This window comes from Anas platyrhynchos, chromosome 18 (assembly GCF_047663525.1).
Source record: "Anas platyrhynchos isolate ZD024472 breed Pekin duck chromosome 18, IASCAAS_PekinDuck_T2T, whole genome shotgun sequence".
Lineage (NCBI taxonomy): Eukaryota > Metazoa > Chordata > Aves > Anseriformes > Anatidae > Anas > Anas platyrhynchos.
The window spans coordinates 6122508-6135449 of NC_092604.1; the positions used below are offsets into that span (position 1 = coordinate 6122508).

General features: G+C 44.7%; 1 protein-coding gene across 10 annotated transcripts in view; it reads left to right on the top strand.

Moving 5' to 3' along the window:
• The window catches only part of PAPPA (pappalysin 1), a 383667-nt gene that overhangs the window by 269702 nt on the left and 101023 nt on the right, over positions 1 to 12942 (top strand). For all 10 annotated transcript variants that reach the window (XM_072025100.1, XM_072025099.1, XM_072025103.1 and 7 more), the window contains one exon: positions 3987 to 4494. In XM_072025100.1, the coding sequence (XP_071881201.1) occupies positions 3987 to 4494 (508 nt within the window). The remainder of the gene's footprint in view (positions 1 to 3986; positions 4495 to 12942) is intronic.

Below are 12942 nucleotides of genomic sequence, written 5' to 3' on the forward strand. Positions count from 1 at the left end.
GAAAATTAAAAACAAAAAGTGTTTGAGGCTGGCCAGAATGTTTTGTTTAGCTTATATAATTCCTCCTTCGTGAACTTCAGTTCAATTATGACATTTGAAAAAATCTCCTCTTAGTATATAATCTAGGGCAAAAGCAACTTTTAATACCAAAATGAAAAGTGTTTAAAAGTGCAAAAGCAAAACGATTTCTTCCAAAAATGTCAAAACACAATGTTCTAATATTGTTAGAACTTTCTTCCCATTTTCTCTTCCAGAATAAAATTTTGGCCAAATAAACCGAATTTTGCAAAGTGTTTTGATTTTGAAAGAACTGCGTATTCCATTGAGATACTCAGTTCCGTCAAAATTTCTCCAACGAGCTCTGATTTGAAAACTTCTAGATCTCGCACGTCTTGCCAGCGGCGTCATTCCTAGAGAAACTAAGCTACTCTAAGATTTATTACTCAGCTGCATTTTGCATTTAATTTCCTCTTCTTACAGTGTGTTCCTGCATATTCTTAACTATGAAGAGTGAAGACTGATCCTTATCTGTCTCATTCAATTGCTGTAGTGCCATTGCTCTGGAAAGAAAATTTGGGAATCCTGTCCTCTTACTGCATTAACAAGTTGTCTCCACTTTAGGGTAGAAAATACACAAAGTGTATGGTATTTGTTGCTCTGTAATTTTCTGTCATCACTACCGCACTCCCTGACATTCAAGATCTCTGCCTGTTTGCACTTGGTCTGAGTTACAAATAGCACAGTTAAGTCATTGTCTGGCTTCTTTAATTGTCTATCTGTGAGTGCTCAAGCATGCAAGCTTTAAATTCACTTTCTGCAAGTGTTCATGTATGTAAATCTCTACCGCTTGAACGTTCATGGAAAGTGAATACAAAAGAGGCATAAGCATGGCCAAAATGAACTCATTTGAAAACCTGAGACAACACTCATGGAAAATGGTTTGTAGTACTCATCCAGCCTCTTACCAGAAAACCACATTTCTCACGTGTCCCTGCAGCGTCTCTGAACCTGGTCGGTCTCATTTCATGTCCCTGAGGTCTCACAGCATTGTTACTCTGCACAGCTACCCAGCTCTGTACAGCCCCTGGGCTGTGCCCACTACAAAATTCTTCCCCTGGGGACGTGTCCTTCCTAGTGCCCTGCTGGTGCCAGAGTCCTGTGGGGTGCAGCCTCCCGGGCTGAGATATTTTGTGCTTCTTTCCCAGCCAGTTGTGCCACTTGCTTAAGAGGCTGCGTACTCCTCAGCAGCAACTGTGGGAAAGCACAGGAGATCAGGCAGTTCTGATTTACTCTTTACCTTTTCTTCAGTGCAAGAAAGCTCTAAGCTGTTTGGATTCTCAGCAGCATCACCAGCTAGACAGACAGACTGACCTTAGAGCACCTCCACAAATCAGGCAAAGGGGTTTGTGATTTTGACTCAAACCCAAGCAAATACCCTTGCTTACTGTGCAGTATCTGCATTTCTCAGTGAATTCCCGCTGCCTGCCTTGCTATTGATTAAAAATAGGATGAGTCTGGAGGTCCCTTTGTCTTGATCAAATAGGGAATGAGGCAGGTGAGTTGTAGTTGTGACAGCAACAGGCAGCCAAGAGGCTGCAGATCCCAGCTGACCTCCCCACGCAAGCATCTCACATCTCTGTCCCCGTGGCAGGGGCAACACAGGGGTATGGGTGAAGGCTTGTGCTGACACACCAGGCTGTGGATGTGGCTGATGTTTTGGGTGAAACCTCCTTCCCCACCTGCCATCCCTGCTGTCTGACTGGAGATGGGATTTGGCTTATTCTCATAAACCTCACATTTGCATTTTGCTCGTGTTTGGCAAGATGTGAGACTGTGTGAAATGCTCTTTTATGACTGATCTTGCTGACAGTCTCATAAGCTAAAGGGTTTTCAGAACTTAAGTATACAGGGGCACAAGAACCTCTCCATCATTTCCTTTTAAATAAAAATATTTATGATTTTCATAGTATGCAGCCATGTAGGGAAATCTAGTTACATGGAATAACGTTTTGATCTTGTCCTGCAATTAAACAAGCATTTCTTACTCAGCTCGAGGTGTCTAATATATAAGAAGAGGACTTTATCTCAACCACAGTGTTTCATTTAGGCTTTTAGTCTGTGCAAGAATATGGTCAAGCTCCCACTCTTGCCAGGTAGAGCAGTTCTCGCTCAGCAGGCACGAGTGCTCGCTCAGTTCCCTGCACCAGTGGTTGAGTTCAGCTCACCTGAACTCAGAGGATCACTCCCTGGTCTACTAAAGTATGGAGGTTTATTCACTGTTTAAGCCTTGCAGAGATTTTGGACTGGCAGAGGTGAATTTGCAGGAGCCCAATGGGGGGCCGCATCTAAAAACCTGCCAGGCCGTGAGCTATTAATCAACTCCATTTTCCTATCGGCGAGGTGCCAACAATAGCACTCACAATTTTTTCCAAAGTGCTACGAGATGGTGGGGTTAAAACCCAACTTCTGGGGGCTGCAGTCAGCAGCTCTCTGTGAATCTGTGTGAAAGTCATCGGCGGGCCCAGCCAAGCACACGTGGATGGCAGCAAGCGTTGGGAGATGACGTGAGCTGAGTGAGGTTGTCGCTGCTCTGAGTGATTACGCACTGAGTACTCGCGAGCTTGCCAGGGGGAATAAAATCGAGGGTGTTAAATGGAGTTCTGGCATCCTGCAGAGCGTATCGCTGCTTCGGACTGTCCAGATGCTCGGCTGAGTGGCATCGCCACAGCTCTGTGGTGTGTGAGGAGGAGAGGAGGGCTGTGGGTACGTGCGGGTGAGGGAGAAGCGATAAAAGCTGTGCATCCGTGGGACAGTTGTGTTGGTTCTCTGAGGAGATGGCTGAGACACAAGGAAATCGTTCTGCACCTGGGTTCATTTCGTATGGACAGGAGAATTCCCTGGGATGTGTATCCTTGACAGAAAAGGCACATTTCTATCACTTCACTGGATCACAGACAATAAGAATAACCTTCACACATTGCCCTTTTCTCTTTAAATTAGTAGTGATGTCCTGTTTGGTCGTGTTTGCCCAGTGCTTTATCTTGCTTTCTTCCTCAGTTGCCAACAGCTGTGCTCTCTCTCTTGCTGTCTTTCTCTGCCTTCTGCATTTCTCTCCTCTTTTTACCTTTCTTTATCTTTTTTTTTTTTTTTTTCCCTTTCTTCTTTCCCATACTTTGTCTTCTCTCTGTCCTGCTTGCTCCCTTTTTGTGTGATTATTTGGGAAGGAAGAGGGAATTTATAGCTCTCACTGGATTCTGTTACCAACTGTTCCACCCATCTGACCTCTCTGGATCTTGCAGTCCATGACTCTGTGCCAAATTGTAATGTTACCATAGTATTTGGGATCCTAGCAAGCATTGTGGCTTTCATTAGTTTTTAGTAATACCTCCCGTGTAGTTGAACATAGCCAACGGTGAGAAATGTAAAAGTACAAGTGCTTGTTGTTTCATCATGACGAGTGCAAAGAGCCAGCTCAAACCTGTGCCTCCAAAAAAAAAAGGGGTCTTACACAATGTGCAGGATTAGCCTGTAAAGGGCATAGGAGTGAACTGAATATTTTGCCTCTCAACCACACAATGCGACAACTTCTTGGAATCAGTAAAATCTCTTTTCTTTGTCTTTGCTAAAGACAAGAAAAAGGTGAAACTTTAGAGTAACAGACAAGGGGGGTATGTAGGAGCACTGAGGTGAAATAAAGGTAAGGTACCAAGTGGACCAGACACACTGGCACAGTTTGTGTCGTTTGGAGTCGGTTCTGCTGGGCACTCCAAATGGCTTTGTGTCTCTCTGTCCCAGCCACAAGATGCTGGCATGAAGTTCCTCCTCCACATGCTGGCCGTGCCTGTTCTGCTCAAGTAAATAATGAGCTCCCTGGACAGATGTGCTCTCACACCACCAGTTTCTTTCAAGACTAATCTAATGCCAATGATAAGCCGTGTTCCCTCAGTCCTGTTATGCACATTCTGTGTTTCCTTCTTTCTTTCCAGGGCACCCTGACGTTGAGCAGCCTTGTAAATCCAGTGTCCGAACGTGGAGTCCCAACTCGGCAGTCAACCAACACACGGTGCCCCCCGCCTGTCCCGAGCCACAGGGCTGCTACCTGCAGCTGGAATTTCGTTATCCCCTGACTCCAGAGTCCCTCACAGTCTGGGTGACCTTTGTTTCCCCGGACTGGGACTCCAGCGGAGCGGTGAATGACATCAAGTTGCTCACTGTCAGCGGGAAGAACATTTCTCTTGGGCCGCAGAACGTCTTCTGCGACATCCCATTGACCATAAAGCTGGATGTGAGGCAAGTGGGCGAGGAGGTGTACGGGATCCAGATCTACACGCTGGATGAGCATCTGGAAATCGATGCTGCCATGCTGAGCTCCGTTCCCCACAGCACGCTATGCACGGACTGCAAACCCATCCAGTACAAAGTCGTTCGGGATCCTCCTTTCCAGTCCGGATCTCCAGTTGTCATCTCAAACCTCAGCAGAAGATTTGTCGACACGTAAGTACTGCTTTCAGAGACTTGTTCAGAGAAAGATAATAGCTTCTTCTCCTCAGCCTGTTGATGTCTGGTATTGCTATTGAATATTAAGATTTTAAACTAGGTAGACATATCATATATCACCAAGAGAGGATATTGTCATAGTTTCTTTCTGTAAGGTAGGAACATTACATTCTGGTGAAATAGTCTGGTTTTTCTTAGGTAGTTTTAAAGGAATTTCTTGGCTGGTTGTGCAGAAATGTAAAATTTGGTTTTTCCTTAACCAGAAAGGATATCACAAACTACCTGAGCTTTGATAAGTTGATTATTTAAGGTAACCTCAGGAGTAACATGGACATAATTTCCTTAGAAATCTTCTCAAGGTAATATTTCAGTGGAGACGGAGACAGAATTGTTGTGCTGGAGCATTGAGACTTCTAATTCGCTCCTTACAAGAGAATACAAAAAATACAATTGCATGTTCAGGTATATAAACGTATTTCAGCTGCTTTCATTTTCTGCTTTCATGTGTCACTAACACAGACTGTGTTGCACAGTAAACATGTCAAATATGCTAGTTTGTTGTAGGGACTGAATTTCATCCCAGATGCAGTTATGCTCAACTAGTCAAGGAATGTATGATTGTTGAGGAAAGCCTGTTTTCAAAATATTTAATGATTTTGCAGAGATCCATGATCTACCCATAGGCATTCTACAGAAGTAAGAAAAACATCTTCTGCATAACATGATTCCCTGGAAGTGATTCACTCATCTGTGGGAACAACATGAAACTCTTCTGAAAATGAACACCAGATAAAAGGAAACCTGCTAAGAAAACTGCACTCTAATTTAGAAAAGATGATCTAATTAGTACAGCTAATATCAAGGAAGCATACATCATTATGGTCTTCTGAAGCATATTTAAATATAATAAAAATGATTAATTAACAATTCAGTAATCATGAGCTGCCATCCCTTTCATGGTGCAATTACACAGCTCAGAAGATGCAAATTGTCCCTATGGGTTTCAAAATTCAAGGTAGCTCACAATAGTGAATATAAAAGCAAAACCCCTAACCTTGCTGAGGTTACTCATGTGCTGAAAGTTAAGCATGTGCTTAAGAGCTTTCTTGGGTTGTAGCCTTGTTCCAACAATTGCTGGCACTTAAAATGAGATGAATAGTGGCATATTGGAAACGTGGAAAATGGTAAATTTTCCCAGGGTTTTGCTGTGAAAGCATCTTTGCCTGAAACCTGGCCCACTCACATTGGAAAATGGGACTGGTTTGGTTTGAAATATTTGCATACCTTAGCACAAGTTCCCACAGAAACAGGTCCAGTTTTGAGTTCATAATAAAACATGAAAAAAAAAAGCCCAAAACACAACTTGTATTCTGAGCTCTATTCCCATGTCTTTTATTATGATTTTGTGGGTGACTTCTAGTTTTTAGCCATCTGAAGGGAAAAGGTGCTCTAACGATTAAATCAGTAGCTAGGGATAAATGGCAGTTTTCCTGCGTGGCATTGAATAAATCATGTAGGGTAACGTTACTGTACCTGTCTGCATGTCGCACCTAGTTATATAGCCAGCTAAAAATCAGACATAAAATTTGAGTTTGTCTTTCTGGGCTCTACCTGTGATCAGCAGACAGAAACAGCTGCTCCCGGAGGCTGGCAGAGCCAACCTAACCAAACACTCTAGTCTAGCTGGCTCAGGGTGCCTGCGTCTTTCCAGGGACTGCAGGGAAAATCCAGACAGTGAGCTCCGACTAGACACTTGGAAAGCTAAAATGAAGTCTTTAGTCACTGGGTAAGGAGTCAAAGATGCAGATTCTTTAAACACTTGTAGCTGTTTTTCATGCAGGACTTTGGCGTGTGTTTGAAATCTTGAAAAGCGGAGTGATGTTTTTTTTATCCTAATACCCATATGTGCACAGCGCTGGTTCATCTCCTCCGCTGCTGGAGGTTCCTGCAGCTCTGTAGCCTGGTGCTGTGAGTCCAGGCTGCTGCTCGGCCGTTCCTCGAGAGCTGCAGAGTCGTGAACCTCTGCACGGGGTGGTGGATCTGTGGAAGAGGCAAAAGCAAGATGAGTTTAGCAAGATGAGTTTTCCATGAGCATCTTGTGCATAGGCTTGCCGCCGTCCACACGCTCTGTAAGCAGGGAGGAAGGGAAGGTGCTTCAGGAAGGGCAGGGACAGGGGCGCTGGGCTGTGCTCCTGCACATATATGTAGGGCTAAGTAGAGTGTGTCTCAGCCTTTTCTCATCTGCCTGTTTGTCTCATTCTGTACAGCTGGAATTTGGCATATCTGTGCAACCAGACGTTGCAACCCCTTTATCTCTGCAAGCCCCAAGCCAGTTACCCCTCCTTTTTATGTCTTTGCGTGTTTTCCATATGAAACAAAATGACACCCCCACATGTTCTATGGAAGGTTATTTTGAAGGCAGTCAGTATCTTTACTCTTGCCTCCTCTGACCTTGATCTTCACTTTCTCTTTTTCTCCCAAAGAAAATATTTGCTTGCACTGTTATCTGTGAGCAAGATCCTTTCCCCAGGTGTGGCGATGTTGAAAGAAAAATTAATTTCTCCTACCTTTTTCCCGTCAAAGAGAGGGAACTTCTCTTTAAGGTGAGGAGAGAGACAGCCTTTAATGGATAGCCCTTGCCTAGTCAGCAGTGGGTGCTCCGCAGAGGAGAGGAAATAACTACGACAGTGGAAACCTTTTATTAAGAAATGCAAAATAATGCCAGACCTTCTGTTCTGAAGCTGAATTTTAATCTCAGCTCTTGGCTCGAGCAGAGGCTAACAAACATTTCTAAGGAACAGGGCCTTATCCTTGGACCTAGAGAAAGCAGGCAAGGTACACATGCTTCCACCGAGAGCCGAGGGCCAGGATTGCTGGTATTTGTGATACAAAATGAGACGCAGTGCCCAGGAAGAGAGCAGAAAGAGAAATAAATCAATGGGGGAAAAAAGAGGTCAGGGCAGGTGCAGCACAGAACTGCTGAGTCTTCACACTGCCACGCGTGATAAGGAAGGAGCCTCTTCTGCAGGTCTCCAAGTCTCAGCTCACGATTTAATCCAAAGCTCGGGTTGTGCTCTTACATAGAGGGTCTCGCTGAGGCGGTTCTCTCGGAATAACATGCAAGATGGAACAGTGAAGGTGGTTATTGCCTTGCCCTCCCTCTGGCCTTACAGGAGGGCTTCTGCTGTCACCGAGGTGCTCTCACATTCATTTGGAGCCACCATGGACTTTTAACAGCTCAGTGAGAAGATAGCTCCCGTGATGGGAGGCTCTCCAGGGATGTCACGGGCACAACGAGGCATCAGCCCCTGGGGATCACCATGTCTGGCAGCAGGGAGCACAGCCCAGCACCCTCTGGTAGCCAGGTTGCCAGCAGTGATCTGCGCTCTCCCCTTGGGCAGGCCAGGATGAGGGAGGCCCAGGGCAGTTCTGGGAAGTTGTCAGAATTACAGTGTCAGAGAATTGGAAATTTCTCCAACTTTTCTGCCCCAGACTTCATAGGAAACCTCAAACTGTGAGGACACATGGTGGATCGTGTCATCTCTGTAACCTTCTCTGTTCACCCGTAGGGTTTTTCATTGACTGAGGTAGCCTTAGAGTGCTGTCATAAAGCCCTGGTGCTGGTTTTGGTTATGCAGAGTTGAGCATCACTGAGAAGCAAATATGCTCTCCTGTTATGAGTTATTCCTACACTGATCAGTGCTTTATTTACCTAATGACACCTAGAGATGCTGCATTCATGCTTCAAAATAAAGAACAAAGACTGAGAGAGAAATCTGTATTTTCTCATATAGTGTGTGAGAAAATGTATTTCTTCTCAGATTTAGCTTTTTGTCCACCTACTTCCTTTTCAGTTCCTTGATAATAGAGGGGACTGGTCACCAACTGTGTGCCGCTACTGTTTAAGCAACTAAAGTATTTTTAAATATTTTGTTAGAGTCAGGAGTTCACTTCAGTGCTCAGCTTGCGAACTCAATGCCACTTTCTGTGTTTTAACTCAGCACCTAAGACGGTGGGATACAGATCTCACTAGGGCTTCTTGAAGTGATTGCAGAATGACTTGGAAATTACCGTCATCAAGATTGCAGGAATTTGGAGAGCTTGCTGTGGTATTGTTCGTGAGTCCCTAGCACTTCACACGCTTTATCTGAAACCATTGTTTGTTTCAGAATTTGCGTTATTGATGGCATTTGTGCTTGTTTGGTATCCAATCAGAAGAGGCCGTATGATATGTGATTTGTCAGAAACCCTAGGTGATGCGTTGTTGGAGATGGAAAACACTCCTTAGTCTGAATGTGTGTAAAATGTTTGCTAAATTCCTTAAAATACGAACAGGCAGAGAGGCTGGAGAATCAGCAGTGGCTATTTGTGGTGAGGGAAAATTCGCTGTGCCCAGTTATTGGTGGTGTGCCTTTTAGCCCCCCAACTCAATAGGAAGGCTGCGTTCACATGAGACAGGCCCAGCTGAACAGAGGTCTAAAAAAATATGAATATCACAAAGATGATATGTAAAGCTAAGGCCCTGCTGAATGCAACACTAAAATTTCATGGCAACATCTGTCCTTATTATGGCATTCCTTCCTTCACATTCATCTTGAAGATCTATTTCTCTATTTTCTGAAGCTCTACCAGCCAGAGGAATGTATGATCTAAAGCAGCTGAAATGAATTGCCAGATCCATCTGTCATGAAGATAATTAACACCATATTTCCACCCAAACAAGATACAGATCACTGGGTGGATGTTCTCCTGATACCAAAAGCTGAAGCCCATATTATCATCATCTTCTGCTCACCCCTCCTCCACAGTTACCATGCCAAATCTCTCTTGATATGCCAGGAAATATTGGGGAGTATCTAAGATAGGACTGAAATGTTAAGAAAGCACTTTACACACCCAGATTTATCTACAAAAGCTGCTCGGTTGTCTGTGCGATACCGGCATGCTACACATCTGGATTCCCAACAGGCTTTAGAACTGTATATGGTATTCCAGATGTCCTTCTGCAACGGCGTGAATACTTACCCAACAATCCTGGAAGTGCCTTGCCTTGATGCGTGCAAGAACCTCATATGCTTTTTTGTGGATATGCCCCACTGGTGGTTCAGAGTTATCTTGAAGTTGAATAAATACAACCAACTGCTTCCATGAAATGAAGAGCTCTGAACTTACTCTGAATTTCTCGACCCTCCTTATACCAACGTATGCACCATTTTGAGACATCCAGTTCTGCAAATCGCTTATACCTGCATTGTAACTCCATCCTTCTCTGTGTTGGCTGAGTCTATGTGCCAGCTCTGTCATCTGCAGGTAGTGGATTTTGGGGTTTAGATTTTTAACAAACATTTAATTCCTGCAAATATTTAACCTCAAGGTGGTAACTAAAAGATAAATTTCCATTACACTTCAGTGTTCCTTTCAATCCAACCAACTTCAGCTACTAGAAGTGCAAAACAGTGTCATTTCTCGTTGGGTCCAGAAGTATTTGATGCCTTCTATCACCTCTAGCAGTTCCCAAGACCTGCTGTTATTAAAAGTGTTTATTCCCTAATCTTCATCTTGGAGGTTTCTTTCCCATAATTACACAATTCTCCAGTTTTTTTTTCTCTCTAGTAATGTATTAAAGAGATCCCTGTCTATATCCATATGAAAGTCTACTGCTCATTTCCAGTAAAAACGCCTTAACCAAGCTTCAACATGAACAGATTGACTTTTATTCATGCTTTCTTGCTCATTTCTTTGCAGCTACTGTGTCACTACTGTGCAGTGCTGCATGGACAAAGCTATTTTGGGATCTCCCAAGGAGCAAACAGCCTTCTGTCCCTGTGCCCTGCCAGGTTTCTCTTACCCCTATAATATCCAGTTTCAGGTACAGTACTAGCACTTCTAGTTCTTGCCTAGTTTTTCACCCAGAGTCCTTGTTATTCGTCTCTGACCTGGTTTTCCAGCTGGACTAACAGCCGTGCTTTCGCTGTCTGTAAGCCTTCGCGTGTCAGTGAAGAGTTTCAAATGGAGTGGAGCTGCTTGTGGTCAGTTTGGCAAAGTCGTGAAGTTTAATCTTCAGCTGGTGTACAACATCGCAGCAGTCCCGGAGTTCAGCAGAGGTGCTGGAGATTGCCAGCGAGCATCCTCCTCTTAACGCCTCCCCGGCGCTCCCCAGCCAGCACTGGGTGCGTTCTTTGTTGGCTCCTGCCTCGTGCAGCTGGTATCGATCGCTGTGCTTCTCCCTGATGAACCTGAGAATTTCCCAAGAAGAAAAAACAAAAAAATAGTGGGTGATTTCCTGCTCCACACCTTCCCTTCCAACAGCAGGAAGCTGGCTGCAGCTGGCTGCAGAGGCGAAGATGCTGACAGGGGCGAAGTGCTGGTAGGAGTCAAGTCCTCCCCTAGCAGCATCCTCACCTCCAGCATCATCACCTAGGGAATTTTTTTCCTCTCCCCAAACAGTGCGGCCTCACCTCTGACTTCCAGGGCAGGGAGGCAGCAGGGATGACCCATTCTGCTCCCTGTGCCAGGCAGGAGCCGTACCCCAGCTCGTCCACCGAGGGCCTGGTAAAACAGGGAGAAGAAACCTTCTTCTTTTCCATCCACTATTCCTGCCTCTTTCCTTCACATATGTTGTGCTGCTAAATGCTGAGGTAGTGGCTGTTATTATTTATAGCTGCCAGTAGTGCACCGGGTGCTTTGCAGAAAAAATACACCAGGTGCATTCTTTCAAAGAGCTCACAATTAAATGTTAGAGGCTAGCAGTGCTGCTGCTCTCAGGGACTGTACATCTCCATTTGGCTGATGTGACTTGACAGCTGGAAGCCACATTCTGATGGCTTTCCTTCTTTCTCTCTTTCTTCATTAAAGGTGCCAGGTTATCTGTGCGAACAAATAAAACCTGCTTCCTGACCCCACACACAGAACAGATACAGCAATTTTTTCCCTTACCACCCTCTGCCAAATTGCCTTAACCCTGCCCTGGAGAAGAGAAAGAACAATTTGATGGTCTGTGCCCATTCAGTAGGCAGTTTTTCTGCTAAGCCTGTGCAAAGATGCCATTTGGTGCCAAGTGTAGTGATAGATTTGTGATTCTTCGCTGTTGCGGTTTCTTATGTAACACTGTAGCTATAGCTGGCACTTGGCAAAGTCCGTAGCTCCTGTTCTGGCTCAGCTGCACATGATGCAAGAATAAGGTAGTAAGGGCGGTTTGTATCTTCACAGCTTTGCGATCTTGAAATGGGGCAGCCAGAGTGATTTTTCAGGCTGTGTTTAACTTCGAAATGCACCATTGCTCTGAATGACGCCCAGTCGCCTCTCAAGGAAATGACTCGAGAGCATGGGGATAGCCAGAAAACAGCGGCTGCCCCGTCTGGGGAGTGACACTTTGCTTCAGGAGAGACACGGAACAGCTCTGCTCCCTCCAGGGACTCCCCGGGGACTGCTCTGCGTAGGACTGATGTCTGCAGTGGAGCTGGAGCGATGCACAGAGCCCGAGAGAGATCAGACCTGCAGACTGCAACCTAGCCAGGTGCCCATGTCCCTGAAAAAGTGAATGTTAACTGCTGTCCTCTTATTAACCAAATAGATACTATTAGAAATTGATATACTTAATCGCTCCCAGCCAGGCTGGAATTTGAACTCCCGACCTAGAAGTAGTAGCAGAGTTTTCAGCTGCAGGGGAAAAAAAAAAAAATGAAGGTCAAATGAGACTTTTCCTGCGGGGTGAAATAATTTATTGCAGGTCTCAGATATGTGGTAAATTAGGGTGTGCATTATCTCATGGATAATAATTTCTCTCTGATGTTTGCCTCCTTGTGTGCATCTTTATTTTGGGCTCTAAATAAGATAAGAAGTACCAGAAATCTCCCAGGAATAACAAATGCATTTTCTTTGCTTGATTGAGGAAAGAAATATTGGACAGACATGTGTTATGCAACAATTTAAAAATAACTCTCTTGTAAAACTTGGAGTGAGCCTCAAATACCGCAGAAGAAGCAGCAATGTGTTACCTACCTTTTTATCAGCAGCGTCAGCCAGTACAGCTTTTTTTTTTTCCTGCTACTTTTCCTGAACTATTGGCCTGATCATTTCCTGGGCTCTTTATTTTAAAATACTTTCCTAGGAAATAAATTTCAAGTTTCTGTTAAACTTGAACCTATCCTTAAATGGGAAGTAATACTGACATATCTGTGCTGTCCTTAATACCGTATTGGATAACACAGTGACAGACAAAGCAAAGCCCTTTGGGTGCCTCATTGCACGGTGTGCAAAGCGTTGAGCACGGTGCCAGCCTGAAGCATCCGTGATATGGTTGCTTCACCCAAACCTGACCTTGCTCTTTTTGGCCAGGATCTTCTAAAATGTGGAATGGTGTGGGGCATTTCCACGCTGATGCCCAATTCCAACATTTTGCCACATCTCCTTGTGATACGAGAGGCAAAGTGGAAATTAAGCTCA